This window comes from Cheilinus undulatus, linkage group 6 (genome assembly GCF_018320785.1).
Source record: "Cheilinus undulatus linkage group 6, ASM1832078v1, whole genome shotgun sequence".
Taxonomy (NCBI): domain Eukaryota; kingdom Metazoa; phylum Chordata; class Actinopteri; order Labriformes; family Labridae; genus Cheilinus; species Cheilinus undulatus.
The window spans coordinates 23,479,601-23,500,662 of record NC_054870.1 but is presented as its reverse complement, the minus strand read 5'-3'; the positions used below and the strand labels follow the sequence as shown (position 1 = coordinate 23,500,662).

The following is a 21,062-nucleotide window of genomic DNA, read 5'->3' as shown; positions in this document are numbered from 1 at the left end:
AAAAATCAGATTAAATTTCTGTTCAGGATTAGTGTAAGGGTAAAAAGTAGGGGCTGGGATATTAAAATCAAAAGTAAAAAAAACCCACCTGCAAAACCTGGAGTAAACAGTCTGCATACAGAAATAAAGCTCATCCTCCATGAAAACATTCTAATGCAGCCAGCATAGCTTACATTGCTGCGATAGCAACATAGATAATGGAGCTACACAGCAACTGTAGCTATGTTTGCTGAGGCTCACACTGCTAAAGCTAACTTGGCTACACTGTAGTAATTACACAGCTAGTGTAGCTCTGTTAGCTTTAGCTAAAGTTTATGACACTAAAGCGAGCCAGCTTTTGTGTAGCTTCTTCTAAAATGGGTCTATATATGATCTAATCCCAGGTTAGACCTCTGACCTTTATCCTGTTTCATTTATGAAATGCTTCTTAGTCTGAAATGTTTTTAATGTGGTTATTTCATGAATGTTAATGCCAGACTTTGTTTATAAATAAAGTTGAACAGAAAAAAAAAATCTAAATCAGAAATACATATTATCAGCATATTACGACACTTCCTGTCTGAGATACAGTGCACAGTGTCTCAGATGAACGGTCTGTGAGAGTGGCTGTCAGAGACGTATGGTCTGCAGCCAGACACCTCTCTCTAAAGGTGTCACTGGGCTTTCAGAACTGTCAGCTGGCTTCCTCTAATCTATAATTGAATAGTACAGAAAATAATTACAAGATTTAAATACAAAGGAAAATAATTGTTACCAGAATTTACGTCATTATTTGAACATCAACATAACAAATCCAGCAGAGGCAGAGGCTGAAGAAGTTTATGTTTCCTGTTCTTATAAGCAAAGTGATGATATGTTACACGAGTTAACTGAGAAGATGTAAACACCTACAGTGCAAAAAGACCTTAATGATGGCAAAAACATAATTATTTTTTGTTTAGAGTAAAACAGAACTAAAAACAAAGGCAGAAGCATCCATTCCCTCAGTGAACAGTGCGTTCACTGGTCTACAGTTTAATGTGTAACTTCTTAGTTGCATCAACCTCCCATCATCATCAGAGGAGGGTTTGGAGCTACAGTTTGCTGCTTGGGTCCAGTTACTGAAATAATACTAAAACCAGAGCCCTTGTTTGAAAGAGTTATGACAATTTGTACAACAGTGGACTAGTAAAACCACCTCTCTGGTGCAGACACATGTACAACACATAACCGAGACACAGCCTGTCGATACTTTGCTTTTTTTGCTGGTAGTTTCCTCATTAGTATTTATATTTTTAATCACAAAGCCATCTTGTCCCCATTAGGATACTGCCACACTCACAAACAGAGACTGGAAACAGACGGGTTGGCTCTCTGTGTGCTTGTGTATACCATTAACTACTTCTATACATCATATCAATATCGTTGACACTCAATCTTTCTCCATCTCATGACAATGTTTGAACTACGATGACTAGATGATTACTTTTTTGCAGTAAGTCAGCTTCAACTCCAAATGTGACACACAATCTCAAGAAAGAAAGATTAACAGTCAAAATATGGCAAAACTAAACCAGACAGTGGTGTTATTACTAAAGAGAAGGAAGTCTTTTCGTAGGGAGCATCATTTGGAAAAACAAGAGCAGAAGACGTCATTCCAGAAATACAGTACAACGCAATCAGTGAGTATTTTTCTGTTAAGGATAAAACTGGGCAAATAGTTAAAAACTGGAGTCCTGGCTGCTTCAGTGTCAACTGAGATGTAAGAAATTGTGTGGAAGATGTTCCATCTCACTTAGTGTCCATTGTTTGGTGTCACAGCTGCTCCTAACACCCATTAGGTGCCCCATATCACAAGTGTTTGTTCACTTCAGCTGGGACAACCAGTGGCGCAGGTGAAAGAAACAAAACAACTGTCCTACAAGATCTGGTTTGTCCCTGGTTGCTGGGAGTTGCCGTCATCCCCGCCCTCTGACTGGTGTTTATAAAGATCACATGGCATAAGGGGGAGGGGCTGTCCCTGCTCGGCCAGCACTGACTCGTAAGGTGGCGCTGCTTCCAGAGGGAAAGAGATGGATGCGATGTGTTGATGCTCCTGCTGCGGGAGTCCCAGCGGGTAGTGGGAGGGGGAGAACCAGGCTGCGCTGGCTGAGCTCTCTCCACAGTATGGAGAAGGATCCATACTGGTGTAGTTGGGCTGCTCCTCCTGCTCTGACACTCTCTGACAGGGGTCCAAAAGGGAGTAAGGGGGTGGGTCATCTGTAGGAATGTAGATCTGGGTTGCACCTGGGCCAACACACTCATCGTATCTACAAAGAAAAAAACAAAAACCCAAAGGTTAGGGTTTTTAAATGCAGGCTATAGAGATTATTCCTGTATTTGATGTAACCATGGAAGAGTGAAAGGCACAGTCCCATTTTTTTGACCATGTGCAACCTGACCTGACCGATCCACACAGGCTCAGTGCTGTGATTGCAGCCAAAGGTGTATCTACGAAATACTGGCTTGACAGGGGTGAATATTTTTACAATCATTTATTTTACCTATGATTTTTTTTAATTTATTGACATTACTTTGTAGAAATCTGTTCTCACTTTGATATCAAAGACTTTTATGCTAAAAGCCAAATTATATTGGCCATGCTTGATCTGTAAAGTCAGTAAAAGGGTAAACATCCAAGGGGTGAATACTTTTTAAAGGCACCGTATGAACATTGAGAGTGTGGTATAACTACTAGCCTATATTACAATAAAGAATCACTTTTTGTTAAAACTAAAAATAATTAGTTTTGATTTTGTTTCTTCCTCTTACCTTAATGGATAATCATAACCTTCTGACAAATGCTTTGTCTTTGTTTTGTTTTGATGTCTGCATTCACTTAAAATGAATCTAATTAACATCTCAGCACAGAAATTGTGTTTGTCTTTCTACATTTTATGTTCGTATGCTCTGTTGCTGTTTTGTGTTGTATAGCACTTATGTCACCTGTTTCATTTCACACTTTGCCTTATAATAATAATAATAATAATTAAAAAAACTAAAATAACTCAAATTTTAAATGGAAAAGCTGTTAAGTAAGCTGCTGAAAAGAAATGCTTTCATCACCTTAACCTCAGAAATGACTTCCTAAATGTAAAGTGTTAACAAGTCTCTCATTACATACATAAAGTAAGAAAATGAAATGTAATAATTACTAAATGAACTTTAACAAGCATAATTAAAAGTCTACACTTTAGATGAAGTCAAAGAGAGTTTATACAAACAAATTCTATACCACAGTATTTAGTTTTAAGGACACATTCAGCACAAGAACATCATGCACTTCTCATTAGTGTTTAATAAAATGACGAATGCCATTTCACAGATGCCTTCCAAAAGCTTAAACACCATGTAGAAAATCATAACATCAATAATGGCAATCATATGGCTTACCCACCCCCACACTGTGGTTGGATCAGTGGTCTTCTGCAAAACAGGTTCTTTAAAGCAAGAACCTAATTTCTAAAGTTTTTATGTATATTTATCTCTTTAAGTTGTCCCACATTTTCCCTACATAAAAAGAGGTGTTGTAGTTCACTTTGTTATGGTATCAGATCATACTGTACATGCAACCCATCATGGACCATAAGCAATTAAAACATTATAAAATGGCTCTTAGAATTTCACATTTTTTTAAGACATAGAATTTCATTTCATCATGAAAAAGAATATGACACTGTTCTGAAAAGCTGTGTGCAGGGAAGTCCTTTTTCTTTGAGTTTTCTTCGAAAAGACACACCCTCCAGTGAAAAAATGAGGGCTTTACATACAATGATATTTACATTTCAAATAATATCCTATTTTTTAACTTCAATAAAAAAGTTAATCTTTTGTTAGTGTTGATGAATTTATCAAAAAAACACGTCGTGCTGGTGCGCAGATGGCCTAGCGGTCTAAGGTGTGACCCATGTGCACGGACAGCCTGGGTTTGAATCTGGCCTGTGGCCCTTTGCCACATGTCTCTCCCCACTCTTGTCCCATTTCTGAGTCTATCCACTGTCCTCCTCTGTCAAAGAAAGGCACTAAAAATCCCAAAGATAAATCTTAGAAAAAAAAACCATGTAGGCCTGAATTATTAAGTACATATTAATATTATTAATAAAATACCAATATTTCACATAAAAATAACTGTTCAGTAACTTCACTACAATGACTTAACTAGAAAAACATGAGCTCTGTTTTTTGTAGCTTCATGCCTGAAACCCCAATTTCTGCTGGTTTGAGTTTTCTGAGAATGCTTAAACTAAACAAATTGCAACATTTATTTATAGTTTTGTCAAACAAAAGATAAATTCTGTTTTTTTAATGTACTATGGATGATAGTGCATTCATGTATTTACTCTACCCAAACAGGAACGTTCACGTATCTTCTTTTAGTAAAGCAGGTTCTTCTGCATCTCTCTAACAGAGATCTCTCAGAGAGATGAAGGGTCTTCTGCATCTCTCTGAGAGATCACTGTTAACAATGTCTCTACGTTCACTTGTTCATCTTGACAGAATGATATAGCCTTTAGTCTCTTCAGGGGTTAGCATGTACTTCAACAATTCATGGAATTATCATTGCAAAGATACCATCTTTGTATGCTAAACACTAAGAGGCTTTAGGAGTTTTTTTTATGTGACCTTTTATTTAAATGCTGTTAAACTTGTTCTATCTTAAAGGAGAAGTAAAAGGAATTAGAAACAAAAGTTGCACAAATGAAGACATTTTCATTTATATAGTAAACTCATAATATGTATTCATTCTCTTCTGTACAATGCTCAGCGACAGTGCCTCTTGTATGTCATCATATAGTTGTAACAACAACTACTGCTTTAAGGTTAAATACCTTTTATTAATTGAATCCAACAACAATCATGCCATAGGTTAAAGTTACCTTATAAAGATTTGAAGATGTAAAACATTGCCTATAATTGATTTTGTACCAAATGCTGAAGCTCATCTGAACATTTTACTCAACTCATGTTCAGGTCAAACCCATTTTAAGCAGCAGTTTTTCTTGAATCTTTATTTTTTCATAAGGGTCACTCCTGGAGTTTGTCACAGAGTCAAAGAGGAATCAACACATTCAACAGAGAGAATCCCACCTTTAACACTGGAGCCTGCTTCTGCCAATAGGGTCTTTATTTCTGTAGCATCATGCTGAATTAATTCAGGGGAATTAAAGCAACCTTTTCACATAGATCCAGATCATATAAAGGATGACCAAAGCGTTAACATATCATTTAACTGTCCTAAAGACAAAAGTGTGGGATTTTTGAGAACATCATTAAATGAAAACTTGAAAACATCAATCCCCCTGAGAGTTAAATATGTGGATCCAGTAGTTCATCCCAGTTTTCAGCTCTTATGTGTTGTTCTGGATTATACTCTTATTGTCCAAGCTCAGACTGTGCACATTGCATATATACTACACCAAAACAAACCGTGTGACACGTTATGTGCTGACAGCTGTCCAGTTTTATAAGTCCTTCTACCTTAGCAAGAAGAATAAAAGGATGAAAAACTCAACTCTGAGAATTCTGTTACATAACAACACGAGGAAACACAGCCAAAGTCTGGCATAACAGTTGCAGACAGCCATATTTGTAATGTTTACTCAAATCCATATGCATACACAACAAACAAAATCTGCAGTCTATGTAGGCCACACAAATACAGAGCAGCACAAGCTGTAAAATATGTGCCTCAAGATGCCATTTTTCTATATGATACTTCATGACATTACATTCACACAGATCGTTCTGCCAGTTTGTTGCTTTCATTTTTCTGTTTCTGCCCTTTTGACAGTATTTATTATTAGTGCCTTTAAGATCAAATAAAACATCCACGTTTGGACAAGTTTTACTCAGTTTTACATTATTTCAAAATGTGATCCGTGTGTGTTTGGCTTGTTGATGATGATGCACATCGCAAAAGTCATCATCAAACACGAGTATGGGGCAGCATTGGCAGGAAGTGACTGAAGAAATGTGTTAAAACGAGGGTATTAGAAGCTTCAATTTAAACCCAAGACAGCACACCTCTATGAATTAACTTAATGAAGAGACGCACCGTCAGCGGACTTCCTCTGCGCTCTTTTACGCACGTTCCTCCATCCAGCGTGCATCCTAATATACAAGTTTTCATTTGAATTTGGCAGTTAAAGTCTGACTTCTTTGTGTGGACTTAGATTTATTGATATGACTTACTGCAAAGAGTCTTTACTGTTGACAGTTTTCACCTTTATAGAGGATTTCGGTAGGATTTTTTAAAGCAAGCCTTAAAAGAGCCGCAACTGGTCACTAAAGAGCCACATGCGGCTCGAGAGCCTCGGGTTGAGTAGGCTACCACTGGCCTACAGTGTCAAACTCTGAGCTTCACTGTACACCCAGGAGGAGAGAGGGAGGCGGGGTAAGTACAAGTTATGCTGGATGGGAATGCCAACGTGAAAACAGGGGGGCTAAGTAAACAGTGGTGATCCGCTGCAGTTTTATACATAAATGGGAAAAACTGTAAAGGATCAATGAGTCAGGCAGAATATACTCAACTAAGCATGCCTGCTCTGCCCTGACAGAGGGGGGATGGCAGGTTAACAAAGGGGACGCATTTTGGTCATTTTGCTAACAAGGGGGATGCCATCCCCCCTCATCCCCCCTCCAATTGCCTACTGACTATACTGTTCTATAGTTTACTATATTATACTATACTATACTATACTGTTCTATAATTTACTATACTATAATAAACTGTTCTATAATTTACTATACTATACTGTACTATACTATACTATAATATACTGTTCTAAAATTTACTATACTATACTATACTATACTGTTCTATAATTTACTATACTATAGTATACTGGTATACTGGTATACTATACTATACTATACTATACTATACTGTTCTATAATTTACTATAATATACTGTTCTAAAATTTACTATACTATACTATACTATACTATAATATACTGTTCTAAAATTTACGATAATATACTGTTCTAAAATTTACTATACTACACTATACTGTACTATTCTATAATTTACTATACTATACTGTACTATACTATACTATAATATACTGTTCTAAAATTTACTATACTATACTATACTATACTATACTATACTATACTATACTGTTCTATAATTTACTATACTATAGTATACTGGTATACTATACTATACTATACTATACTATACTATACTATACTGTTCTATAATTTACTATACTATACTATACTATACTATACTGGTATACTATACTATACTGTTCTATAATTAACTATACTATACTATTCTATACTATATCATACTATACTGTACTATATTTTACTATACTATACTATACTATACTATACTATACTATACTATACTACACTTTACTGTTCTATACTATACTATACTGTACTGGTATACTATACTATACTATACTATACTGTTCTATAATTTACTATACTATACTATACTATACTATACGATACGATACTATACTATACTGTTCTATAATTGACTATACTGTACTATACTCTACTCCACTATACTATACTATACTATACTATACTATACTATACTATACTATACTGTTCTATAATTTACTGTACTATACTATACTATACTGTACTATACTATACAATACTATACTGTACTGAACTATACTATACTATACTATACTACACTATACTTTACTATGCTATACTACTTTTTAATATACTACACTGCACAATACTACACCATACAAAAAGATACAAGTCTCTATCTAATATACTATACTGTACTTTATAATTTTGTCCTAGTCCATACAACACTGCCTAATTTATAGCTGTAAATTACACCACACTGCTACATGCTCATCCTGTTTCCTCGTCTGTTGTGTTCTTTCACTTGTTTTTCTTTTTGCTACTATTGTCTCACGGTCTCCTGTACCCTCCGTGATTGTGTGCCCACTTGCAAGCTATTTTAAAGCAGTGTTGGAGATTTTCAGTATGTGTCTGTGGTTTCCTTGAAGAGAGAGCCTTGGTGTTGAGACAAGGCTCAGTCAGAAAGACCTAATGTCCACTGCACCCACAGCTAGGCATCAAACAGTAAACACACATTTTCAGACACACAGACTCACAGTTTTGTAAGATCAGAGTGACATAGTACTTGGAAAAAAAAATCCTTTCTGTCTGCAAAATGATCAAAGAAATTACCCTGACTAGAAAGCAAGGTCTTGACTTAGGATGTTCATTGTAAGTCTGTTATACTTTTGTGACTTTCTACCTAACTAACAAACTAAGCAACTAGAAAAACATGCACATATGAAGGCTTTGGTTGTAACTGATGACCTTGACCTTGTGTTGGCCTTATGATAAGAGCACAGCTGCCTGGCTCTGTGCCAGAGAGAGAGACAAAGTTTTCTGGCTCAAATCTCGGTTATGATATTTTAAATGTTTCACACATCCATCTGGGAACGCTTCAATAGGAAACCTTTGAGAAAAGGCAGAGGCTTTGAGAAAAACTCGGAGGGTGATTGGGTGAATGTTCTGTCTATCTCTACAGGCCAATCAGAGCAACAAAACACGTGACATAGCCACTTTCAAGCTGGGCGTGCACAGCTACTCATGAATAACGCGAAACATGGCGACTACAGACATTTAAGTACTCGACTTTTGTCATTTTTGAAAAGAAAATAACTCACTGCGTTCTTTGTTCTTCTTTTAACGAAAAATTGTTGTCAAGTTCTGATAAAACTGGCGCTTTAGCAGCATCCAAACTAATCTCTTCCTCCATAACTGCACCAGCCTCTTGCTGCCACTCGTTTACGTCACGACTCTGCTGTGCCTGAAAGTACTGCCCCTCGTCGCTTAATAGTCCTGTCACTTTCTAACTGGGCCCAAATGGTTCAGATGGGAGCTTTGCAAGATGGATTCGCCAGTGAAAAACAAGGAAACAGGCGTATCCATCTGCTTTGCAAGGTTAGGAGCTGGGAGGAAGTAAATTAAATCTGATTCTAATTATTTATTTACCTTTTGATTAATCTGACCTTACACATTTCATGCTTCAGCATGCTGAGGTGAAAATTGGAGACAGTCTCAGTGGGCTGGGCAGAACAAGAGTGTTTTCAGAGGTGTTAATACACAGTACTACCCAGTGCATGTGGCCTCTCAGGAGTTATAAGCTCTTCTGCTCCCCTGTGGCCTTCTGCTGTGTGTGTTTCTTAAAAGAAAAAAAAATCACACTGGGTAACAAATGTGTTGTTTGACACTTCTGTGTGTTTGGCTAACGTGTTCCAGTGTGACTTAGGTGTGCCTGAGTGAAAACAATTTTTCCCCTCTGGGACACAAACTGAAAGTTATGCAACGGCTTCTGTTTATCTGTTCCTCTTGGTTTTGTGCAGCCTCTTTCTATTTGAGATCAAGACACATCATTTTAAAATCATTTTAAATTAAATGAATTTGATAGGTAATCGGATCAGGAAAATCAAATGTTCTCTGCTGGTTTGTCTATTTTATTCTTTTATCAGTCATGGGGTTTGTATATTTGTGTTTTTTTTATTTATTGTGATAACCTGCTCCTGTGACATAGCAACTGCACAAGTTAGTGTCTTTAAAGTACATTTATCAATCTATCTTACATTTATTCATTATATTGTTCTTACATTTTAACACTTAAATCTTTTTTCTTAATTCCTCACACCTGTGTCTTTATCCTCTCCTTATTTCCTTCTGTCTTTGATTCAGTTTTGGACTTGCTCATTTCTCTAGACTCCTAGACATGGAGACCATAAATCTCTGACGGCCACTCTCACAGACCATTCATCTTCGACACAGTATATCTCAGAACAAAAATAAACACTTTCAAAATATAGTCAGATTTAACCTCTGTTTAGGGTTAGGATAAGGGTTCGGATACCAACAGTTAAAAGTTAGAAAACTGACCAAAACCTGATTAGAAAACTTTTAATAAAGCCAAGTTAACAGTTTTCTTACAGGTAAAAAGCTCGTCTTTCATGAACACATTCTAACCCAGTAAGAGATTCTTATGTAGCTCTGTAAGCTACTGGAAATCAGGCCTACTTTGCTAACAAAGCTACATGACTTACATAACTAAAGCTTAGCTCACAAAGCAGCTATATAAGCTACATAGCCATGTTTGCTAAAGCTCACATTGCTAAAGCTAACTTAGCTTTGGATAAACATAGCTACATAGCTAAAATAACTAAAGCTGACTACATAAAGCAACTATGTAAGCTACGTGGCTATGTTTTCTAACATTCTCATTGCTAAAGCTCACATTGCACGAGCTTACTTAGCTTAAAGCTACCCATACATCAGAAGACTTTGAAAAGATTTGGAAAAGACTGATATAAAACAGCGCAGATTACCACCTTAAACTTAACAATAGAGATGACAGGAGCGCGCCGTGACTCCAGTAAGACTCCTAAAATTTACTAAAGACTTTCGGTTTTTAGTCTGGGACTGTGAAAATGTTTTGATGTAAGCCCAGCATTAGATAACATAGCTAAATTGCTAATGTAGCATAAGCCAAGCTCACAAAGCAGCTATTTAAGCTACATAGCTACATTATCTGCATAGTTAAGCTGGCTGACAAGAGACTGATAAACAGACTGTGGGTTTTGTGGTCATCATGATAAGGCACATTTGTTGTATATTCTTAGCACTTGCAGTCAGAGCCGGCCAAAGGCATAAACAATGTCTGTTGCTAATGCAGGGCTGTTTCAGGCCCTGGTGCAATCAAGGGGCTTCCAAGGGCAAGCAGGTGGATGTTCATGACTCACCAGCTACTTTTTAGGTATAGGTATGCATTGCTAGTACTGGGTTGGATCCCCTTTAGCCTTCAGAACTACCTTAATTCTTAGTGGCATAGTTTTAACAAGGTGTTGGAAACATTCCTCTGAGATTTTGGTCCATATTGACATGACAGCATCACACAGTTGCTGTTGGCTACACATCCATGATCCTACTGGACTGTGATCTCACAACTGTGGAGACCATAGAAGTACAGTGAACTCATTGTCATGTAGAAACCAGGCTGAGATGATTTGAGCTTTGTGGCATGGTGCATTATTATGCTGGAAGTGGCCATCAGAAGATAAGTACACTGTGGTCATAAAGGGATGGACATGGTTAACAAAACTCAGGTAGGCTGTGGCATTAAAACAATATTCAGTAGGTACTAAGGGGCCCAAAGTTACACCATTACAACACCAGCAGCAGCCTGGTACAAGGCAGGGTGGATCCATGCTTTTATGTTGTTTATGCCAAATTCTGACCCTACCATATGATGCTTCAGCTGAAATTGAGACTCATCAGACCTGGTAACATTTTTCCAATCTTCTACTGTCCAATTTTAGTGAGCCCTTATGAACTGTAGCCTCATTTGCCTGTTTTCAGCTGACTGGAATGGCTATCAGTGTGGCCTTCTGCTGCTGTAGCCCATCTGCTTCAAGGTTCGATGTGTTGTTTGTTCAGAGATGGCATACCGCAGTTGTAATGAGTGGTTGTTTGAGTTACTGTTGTCTTTCTATCATCTTGAAGCAGTCTACCCATCCTCCTCTAACCTCTGACATCAACAAGACATTTTTGTCCACATGGCTGCCACTCACTGGATATTTTCCCTTTTTTGGACCATTCTCTATATAAACCCTAGAGATGGTTGTGGGTGACAGACTACAAGAAAAAATACAAGAATAAAGTCTTAAAATGTTGATTAATTTTCCATCACATTTGTTTTGGTCAATATATGTGATCGTGCAGTATGATATCTGCTGCCTGTTACTGCAGCATGGGTATTTGTTAGAGCAGAGAAGGGAGTCCAACTCAAATATATGCAGGTCAGGAGAAAAGGAGGACCTCTGGCATGAATTCATGAGCTGGTTGTGACGCTCTCAGAGCTGGACTCTGGACAACTGTAGCTACAGCATGGACCATATGGTCTCTGTGTGTGCGAGTGAGCATGTACAATGTTGGCATGTTCTTTTACCACTGTGAAGAACCAGCCTGTGGAGTTAGAGAGCCGTATAGATGCTGAATTCACAGGTGTGTGCATCAAAATGAATTGTCAGCATTCAATTTAAAAGAAAGTATATCCGTGTGTGCTGTTTAGCAACACAGTAGAACATGATACATATGAATTTGACAATGTTGTTCATGAGATTTTATAATTGTGCCCGCATCACCACTATCATCATTCCCTCACTCTCCTTCTTTCTTACTCATTTACTTGTACTCGTAGTACTTGTAAAGTTCTCATCCTTGCTGTCTGGTGTAAGCTCTTTGTTCTCAGGTTTTTTATTGTTTCCTGACTCAGTGTTAAAATCATGAGGAGACATTCTGACTGACCACACTCTTCCTGTCTTAGTCAACAGCACTGACCATTTGTGTCAAACATTATGTTGCATGGATCAACAATGACTGCAACACAATCATAAGTTAATGAGACAATTGAGCAGGTTCATTTTTGTAGATATTTGTGAAGATGGCAGTGCACAATGGCACAGTGGTTCACACACTGCTCCCTCACAGCAAGAAGGCTTCTTGTCAGAATCATGATCAGACAGGGCCTTTCTGTGGGGAGTTTGCATGTTCCCCCAGTGCATACATTGGTTATCTCCAGCTACTCAAGCTTCCTCCCACAGTCCAAAGACAAGCTTGTTAGGTTAATTGGTGACTCTACTGTTATATGTTAGTGTTACAATAAGCATGCCTGGGAGTTTGTCACTATATGTCAGCCCTGTGATTGACTGCTGATCAGTCCATGATGTACCCCACCTCTTACTCTGCAGTGACAGCTAGGATCAACTCCATCCCCCCACAACAGCCCTGAATCAGGCAAGCAGTAAAGATGATGGACAGATGTAGGGATTTGTGTATCTTGACAACGATGTGGCCTTCCTCGCTATTTTCAGCCAACCTGCTCTGATGAACTCATAATTTCCATATACACCGGCCACCCCACACTCTTCAGTACCATGGTTTTGCTCGGAGTAATTTCAGAAACAGGCTGAAGTGCTGACAGTGGAGATGATCCAATTGACTAGAGGGGGAGCGTGCGAAAACATCTTCTCTGCTGAGACAAGCCTTTGGTGTGGCTCTTGTTTTAAAAAGAAATGTGATAGAGTTCCGATCAGACTGCCGCTTTCAAACAGCTACATCTGAGCTTCTGCGGATGCAGTTATTGGATCCACAGACCCCACCTATAATGAATGCAAACTCATGCCAAAGCAGACCAGGAGAAGAACAGACACCTCTATCCGGCATGAAAAGCTTTCAGTGCTGCTCTCTGCACTTGTTTTAATAATGAAATGTCCAGTTCTGAGAGAGCTGAAGCTGTGGCTAAGTCTGAGCTCATCACTCCACTAGCAGCCTTTGTGTACAACCACTCACACAACAACTAACTTCCCCCAAACCATCACAAAAGGCATGTCAAAGCAGGTCTGCAGAAGACTGAAAACATCTGTCCCATCATGAAAAGCTTTCAGTGTGTTTTTATTCTTTGTTTCCTACAGAAAAATGATCCTATTCTGGTCAAATTGATTTTAGACTAGAGCTATATCCCAGCTAATCACAGCACAGGAAGCAACCATTGCAAACGACTTTAAGTACAACTAAACGCCCCCCATAGCTAATGCCTTGTTCTGCTCAAATGATGCTGATTGGTCCAAACAGTGTTCGGTTCGGCATACACATTGTAGATTGGAGCTTTTCAAGATGGATTTGCTTGATGACAGAGATGGAGTCTGGAAAATCTGTCTGCTTTGCAAGGTTAGGTTGAAGTCTGAGTTAGAAAGAAGATCCCAAAAACAGTCTCAATTATTGCACATGGCAAAACAATCATCAAGTGCACAAGTGAGCGGTAGAGTGAAGAGAGATGGCCCTGTAACCAGCGCCAGTATAGCCAGTCTGGCTGCAGCCCCAGATAGCAGCAGATGACTGGGTTACTGTTTGAACACAGCATATGATCTGCATTATTGACAAACCAATAAAGGTATTACTGAATCATTTAACCGAGTAGTACTGACTAGCAAAGGGGATGACATGAAATCATTTGGTTGCCTAGTTGCAACTATTATCTTCATAATGAGTATTTAAAAAGAGAATACCAGAGTTTTAAAGCCAACAAATCTAAAAAAACTCAACTATGAAGATGTACAACAACTTGCTATCTACTTTACAATGCAAATTGAAAAAGCAGTGAGTGTGTTTTTGTATGGGCGCTAAAGCCTGCCCAGCTTCTCCCTGAGAGGAAGCAGAAGCTTTCAGTCTCCACAGGTGAAATGCTGATTCTCCTACATGAGTCTTTCTGGGAGATAGAGAGGGAGGGAGAGAGAGTGTCTGTGTCTGTGTGTGTCGGAAGTGTTGCCTTCACAGTCTCAGTAGGTGAGCTGTTGATCTGAGTTTCCCTGCACCATCTGTGGCCCACACACTCACACACACACCCCAGGATCATCACATGACTGCAACTACCTGCTAGCTGACAGCGCACCAAACAAAGAGTTGCCAGCTTCATGGTAAACAAAGTGAACTCTTTGTATATATGTCTGTGCATATGTCTGTAAGTGAGTTTGTGAGTTGGACCATGACTGTGCTGGCTGCTGTCCGGCTCACACACAGGCTGTCCAGAACAACGCTGCCCTGCCAAAGCGCTGACGTAGCTGGCTAACTCTCCTCTCCTTTCTTCCCTTTTCTTCCCAGTCTTGTTCAGTGTTTACTGTTACCCTCTCACATTACTGCTCTGTCAGTTCAAGTGAGGACAAACATTATGAATGGATTAATCAGAGGTCTGGTGAGAGCTGTAATGGGGAAACAGGACATTTTCTTGGCCCTGCAGCACCTAAACCTTGCTGCTGACTAGTTGCATCTTTCAGTAGCTGCAGCTTGTCTCTGTGCTCGACAGAAGCCTTGGTTTAGGCTGTAGCTCAAAACTCCAGCACCACCCTTACAGCCCCATTTCAACATGATGGATGTGAACATGCTCCAACGAGGGGTCAACATGAATTTGGATTTAAGCGGAACATTTAATTCCACTATTTAATTCACTAAGGCTGTAAAGAAGATGATCTATTTAGAGGAGATTCAGCTGCTTTGTTGTAGTGGTTTAATGATAAATGAAAGCATAAGGAGGACACTTCACTGCTATGAAACAGTTCTAATATTGGAGAAATGGTTGTGTTAGAATTACTCTGTTTTCAAACTCCAATTTTTGCACACGCCTTATTTTGGGTTCAGACTCTCAAGGACCCAATAAGTAGCAATACTATACCTTAAAATTCTGCTTATGTGTCACAAATGTAACCTCAAACACCAGATGGATGTGTTTCACACATCCATCTCGGAAAGCCTCAATAGGAAACCTTTGAGAAAAGGCAGAGGCTTTGAAAGAAACTCTGTGATTGGGTGAACGTTCTGTCTGTCACATCTCTATGGGCCAATCAGAGCAACAAAACACGTGACGTAGCTGCTATCGAGCTGCGCGTGCGCAGCTACTGAGGAATAACGCGAAACATGGTGACTACAGACATGTGAGTACTCGACTTTTGTCGTTTTTGAAAAGAAAATAACTCACTGTTGTTCTTTGTTCTTCTTTTAACAAAGAAATGTTGTCAAGTTCTGATAAAACTGGCGCTTTAGCAGTATCCACGCTAAGCTCTTCCTCCATAACTACACCAGCTTTTGCTGCTGCTTGTTAACGTCACAACTCTGCTACACCTGAAAGTACTGCCCCTCGTAGCTGATTGGTCTTGTCACTTTCTAACTGGGCCCAAACAGTTCAGATGGGAGCTTTCCAAGATGGATTCGCCAGTGAAAAACAAGGAAATGGGCATATCTATCTGCTTTGCAAGGTTATCACAAATGAGGAGTAGGCCTGAATAAAGAGAAAATATGTCATGTGTGATAACATTGCTCTGTATTGTGACAGCAATGAGAAGTATGTTTGAAAAAAACTAAAGGAAGAAATCTTGGCTATTATAACCAGGCCTTCCTCCAGTAGTTAGATGTAGTGGAGAACAGGATTGGTTGTCACATGGTTGGTTGTCCCACTCATTATATCTTGCACCCAGAGGGCGCTGTCCCCCATAATTTGGTATGGAAATGTCCAGAATTGGGACCAGATTTCACCAACATAGTCTTATCTGGAATAGGACAGCTGAACTTCAGGTGAGATGACTTTTTATGGTTTTCATGTCAAATTGTAAATATTCATCCCCTCAGCGTTTTCTTATATGCTTTTACACAATGGGTTTACAACAAAACAGTTGTCACTCTTAAAAGATGTAAAGGGAAAGCAATTGTTTAGATTTTTGTTAACTAGCTAACTTGTTGTTAGATGGTTGTTAGCCTTGATGCTAGCAAGAAATTTCAGTTGGGGTTGGTTGTCACATTGGGCTCTAATTTCGTGGCGCAGCGCAAGATGGCGCAGGGTGGTGGAGCATGGCGCACCCCGCGCAGTGGTAATTTTGTCTGGCGCACCACCGTGCGCAGCCAATTTGGCAATTTGGTAGACCGGGCTGCGCCGAGATCGGTGTGGCGGCGCACCAGGGGGAGGTGTCGACAGATTCAGCTTGGGGCAGTGACAATTTCGTGCCAAAACACTGCGTGGAAGGTGTGCTGAAAGCCCGCCAGCTCCAACCTGGTCTATTCTCGGCACAGGCGAAGCGCGCCCGGTGTAGTGATAATTTGGCTGACAGGCGCACAGTGCGCACACGTCAGGCAGGTTTCCAGAGTGTCAGGCACATTTCAATGCAATAAACAATCACAGCAACCACTATTTAATGTAACTGTCTGAACCAGCATATACATTTGTATCTATATAAATTGTCCCGTCACATCTGATGTCAGATCAAAGATGTTTGTCACGCGTAATTGAAACTCAACCTGATGGCAGCTGGGAGTGATAAAAAACTAGTGAGTTCACATCTCTCAGCCAACCACAAACAGCCACGGCATCTGATACAGAGTATATATTCAGCTTCTCTCATCTCATGAAATTCAAAAGAAAATAAAAAGAGAGAGACGCTAGCTGAATAAATGTAAGTCAGTCGGTGTCTTAAGGATTTACCAGTGATTGCCCATATTTCTCTGTTTTAATCTTTATTCTTAATGTGATCTAAAAAGATGGAGTACATTATTGCAAGGAGGATGAGGAGGAGACACCGGGAGAGAATATATCACCAAAGGTTTTCCTATTTGGCGATGACAGAGCAGGAATATAGGTGGATCACAAGCATGATGCCTGGATTAGCCTGCTGCTGTGTTTAATGTAATTGTCACTTAATTTTGTACTCCTATTCATGACACAGGAACAGATTACATCTGTCCCGCGAGGTGGACCACACGGTGACGCGCATCGTGGCCTCTGATGCACAGCCCGGTGGCCACTGTGTGCCTTCTTTGCTCTGACAGCCCTTTGGCCCTTCTCCTTACATCATTGAACGTTTTTTTTTCACATTCGGCAGCGGTTCTCTGAATATCTGGGCAAACTTGATTGACAATATTAGTAACTTCATCCCAGGCAGTTTTTGCATCATCAGCTCGTGGAGGTCTGTTAGCATTACCATATTTTCTGGTACTGCGAGCTTGGACCTCCCGGACCAGCACATCAGTTTCCTCCTGGGAGAAGTTTGGCCGCCTGGAGCTGCTGCTGCTGCCTTCGTCCATGGTGCTGGCGAGGTGAAATTGGCACTGCCCCTTGCCCGCAGCACATTTAAAGGCGAGGAGAGGCGTTCATTTGATTGGTGAAGATTACACTCGGCTGTGTTAAACCCACTCACACCTTCTCTCCTCCCTCTTTGGCACTTACGTCGGTGGGAGGGACGGAGGCATGGGTGCGCCGCGCCGTGCCGGACTGCGCCGAGCACGAAAATTGCACGCGGCGCAGGGCAGGTGCGCCGCACCTGCGCCTGGTCTACGAAAATAGAGTCCATTATCTTTTTGGTTGGTTGTCACAGCTGTTCAGGGAAGTTATGGGAGAAGTGTTGGATGTGCAAAGCTCTGCTTAGTTGGGGTGCAAGGACCCTACATTTGCCATCAGTGTAACTCAGATAGTGAATGTGTGTAGTCTAGTTGAGTAGGCTTTTATTGTTAGGCCTATTTGTTTTGTTCTTTATGTTGCTATAGGCCTATAGGCTGGTGGTCATGTTCATTGCTCATTTTCTTTTAAGATGCATTAAGTGATGTATTTTTCGATACTATTAAAGTTGTAAATTTAGTTCTGCCTTCTAGCCTTCTTTCTAAGATTTTCCCCATCAAAACAACATTGTCACAAGAAACACCATAGTGTGTCACAGCCATCCCTGTGATGAGATTGGTTGTCACAATGTGTCAGAGTGTCTTTGATAGTTAATTACTTCTTCGTTTTAATAAGTTGGGAAATGAGAGAGATACACATTTCAACCAACACCTTAAGCATCAATTTAATGTAGGAATGACTGTTGAAAGATATTTTGATGATGAGCAATTCCCACTAGAATAAAAAGTGGGACAACCAACCAACTACAGAAGAGTTAGACATCCAAAACATTTATTATGATGCAGTAGATTGTGGGGGAACAGTCAGGGGAAGTCAGATACCTGAAATAGTTTAGATGTCTGTTTTTAAATTAATATATGTTTGCAGTCATGTGACCATGATGAAATGGGTGGAAGGAAGTGAAGAACAAGGGTGCCTATCCCAATAAAGGGGGGCAAGAGCCTTTAATACTCTTGTCCTGAGCTAAGAGTCTAGCTGTGCCTTTTTTTGCAGCTTTTCTCCCTCATTTAGCCATAAACATGCTTTAAATGGAAACAGTTATATGTTATTAAGCAAATAAACCTTGTACCAAGTAATCGAGTAGTGATGTCGACTGAGGGGCAGTTGGAGGACGAGCTGGTCGTATAAACTGGTTCTTTTATTTTTATGAATGCAGATAGGTCCTGTTTGAGAGCCAGTTCCTTTTTTCCATTTTTGTCATTTTGTCTGGTGGAAACACCAGAAAGATCAGGGTTTACTATGTCAAACTGTGCCAAACTATACTGAAACACACTGGACTGATTCGTGAAAACCGTACATGAGCTATGTCTGACTATGCTCCCGCAGACTCTAGACAGAGGCTTAGACAGGTGTCACTACTTTCAGATGTGAAAGTAGTTCAGGGCTGTATTTCCTGATTTAAATGGTTGGTACTACTAGCATTTTGGTAGCTCCTCTTAATGCAGAAATCAGTTCCTGCTTGCCATCTGGAATTCTTTGCTGTGATTTGACTTCATCTTCAAACAACCCATAGAAAAGATAAAATGCTATCCAACATTGAATGATGAAATTGGAACAAATACAGGTGTTTGTAAGGCATGGCAACAATGAGTAGGAGATGGATGAACAACCCTCACTCTCTCTCTCTCTTTGCAGGGGAGGGATGTATGTGAATTATTAAAGTTGCCAATTAGACCCGTTGACATTTAGATCAAAAACACCATGACATTGGCCTTTAGAGAGCTCTTTCTTCCATTCTTTCTCCCTCACACACACCCCTATGCAATCTATGACACACACACACACTACCACACACCTACAGGCACACAAACGCTCATTCTGGCACCATTACAAAGGGCACCAAAGCTAGCAGCACTCCTTAATAAATGGATTACCACAGAGGAAGGGTCAAACCGAGTGGACTGAGAGCAGTGGGGGATGAAGGCTGAATGGCCAGGTGGACTTTTTATTGACATTTAAGATAATTGGGTAAAGAGGGAGTGGTTTACTTGCTTTTTGGACATATTGTAGCTGGATGTGGGTGAAAATAAGCAAGGTTTTTACTTTAAATATTTCAGGTCAAATTTCACCAGAACGTTGGAGCTTAAACTATCCAGTACCCCACAGACCAAATATGCAAAGTTCAGATTAAGAGGATATGTAAATAGTTCAATGAATGAATCAATATCTTCTTGTCAGTTAGCCTTAAGATGCTCTTTTAAGGCCCCAGACTTCAAACCCAAATTCTTTGTTATATCCAAAGAGTGTCAAGATTCATTAATACTCTGGACAGCAAGAAACCACATAGAATGTATTTTTTGCAAACTGATTTAAAGCATATTTGGAGGTAGTATCAAATGTGATTTAATTTCAGAGGCTCTCAAATCTAATTTGAATGTGTCTTTAGCGTCATCCCTGATACACATAACAATGATGTCAAATCCAGACTGACTATGATGTTGCTGAGGAGAGGAGTCCTGTAAGAAGACCTAACCACCGCACACCAAATAAATCTGTGTACACGCAAAACATATCTGATCATTTCCTAACTGCTGTGCTTCTACTCTATCTTATGGGATCAAATTCAATTAAAAGTCCTTCTTTTTGGGCAGTAAAAGAAAATAAATGTCAAACTTCTACTTTAATGCAGGACTGTTTGCCTGTCCTCAGAATTAATAAAGCCCTATATTCACACTTACCTTGGAGGTGAGTCTGGGTACAAGTTGTTGACCTGCAGAGTCTCTCTGAATGAATCAAAGTCTAAACCAGGAGGAAAATCCTCTAAGCAGGTTGATCTCAGTTCTCCTACTGACCCTCCATAAGAAAAACCGTCCAGACCTGTAGACACAGAGACCAGAATTTCAATATTTTAATGCCACTAAGAAGCATCCAGTAAATTTGCAATGATTCAAGCAGGGTTTTTTTTTTGTATGTGCACGTGTTGTAGCTTCTCAAATAAAGCTAGCCTTTTTAAGTCAACATGCAAGCCTAGATTATTATGGCAGCTTAGCTTAGAAGCTATTGTTCAGGCTTCGCTCAGTGCCTCATTACATTTATATTTTCTTTAGAAACCCCAAAATTTACTTGAGATTTTGGAAGCAAGTATTTTAATAAGTATTTCAGAGGAGAGAATTTCAGGCCAACACCAGCAAGGCAAATATACAAGTGTTTCTTCAGTTAAGAGAGACTACAAAAGTCTCATGCCTTTTTTCACTCCCTTTTTCTGTGATAACAGGTCATTTCTGTTGTTTTTTTCCCAGATACTGAGTTATTTATCTCATTGTCTCTAGTTAGCGACGATAAGCAGCTAATTTCTCCAAAATTTATGGATGG

At 39.6% G+C, this 21,062-nt stretch overlaps 1 protein-coding gene across 1 annotated transcript in view; it reads right to left on the bottom strand.

Annotated features, from left to right (window-relative positions):
* Positions 1-977: 977 nt before the first annotated feature.
* The window catches only part of bean1 (brain expressed, associated with NEDD4, 1), a 70,160-nt gene continuing 50,075 nt past the window's right edge, over positions 978-21,062 (bottom strand). Inside the window, exons 4-5 of the mRNA XM_041788985.1 lie at positions 20,429-20,567; positions 978-2,288 (exon numbers count right to left, since the gene is read on the bottom strand). Coding sequence (XP_041644919.1) covers positions 1,898-2,288; positions 20,429-20,567 — 530 coding nt within the window. The 3' untranslated portion in view covers positions 978-1,897. The remainder of the gene's footprint in view (positions 2,289-20,428; positions 20,568-21,062) is intronic.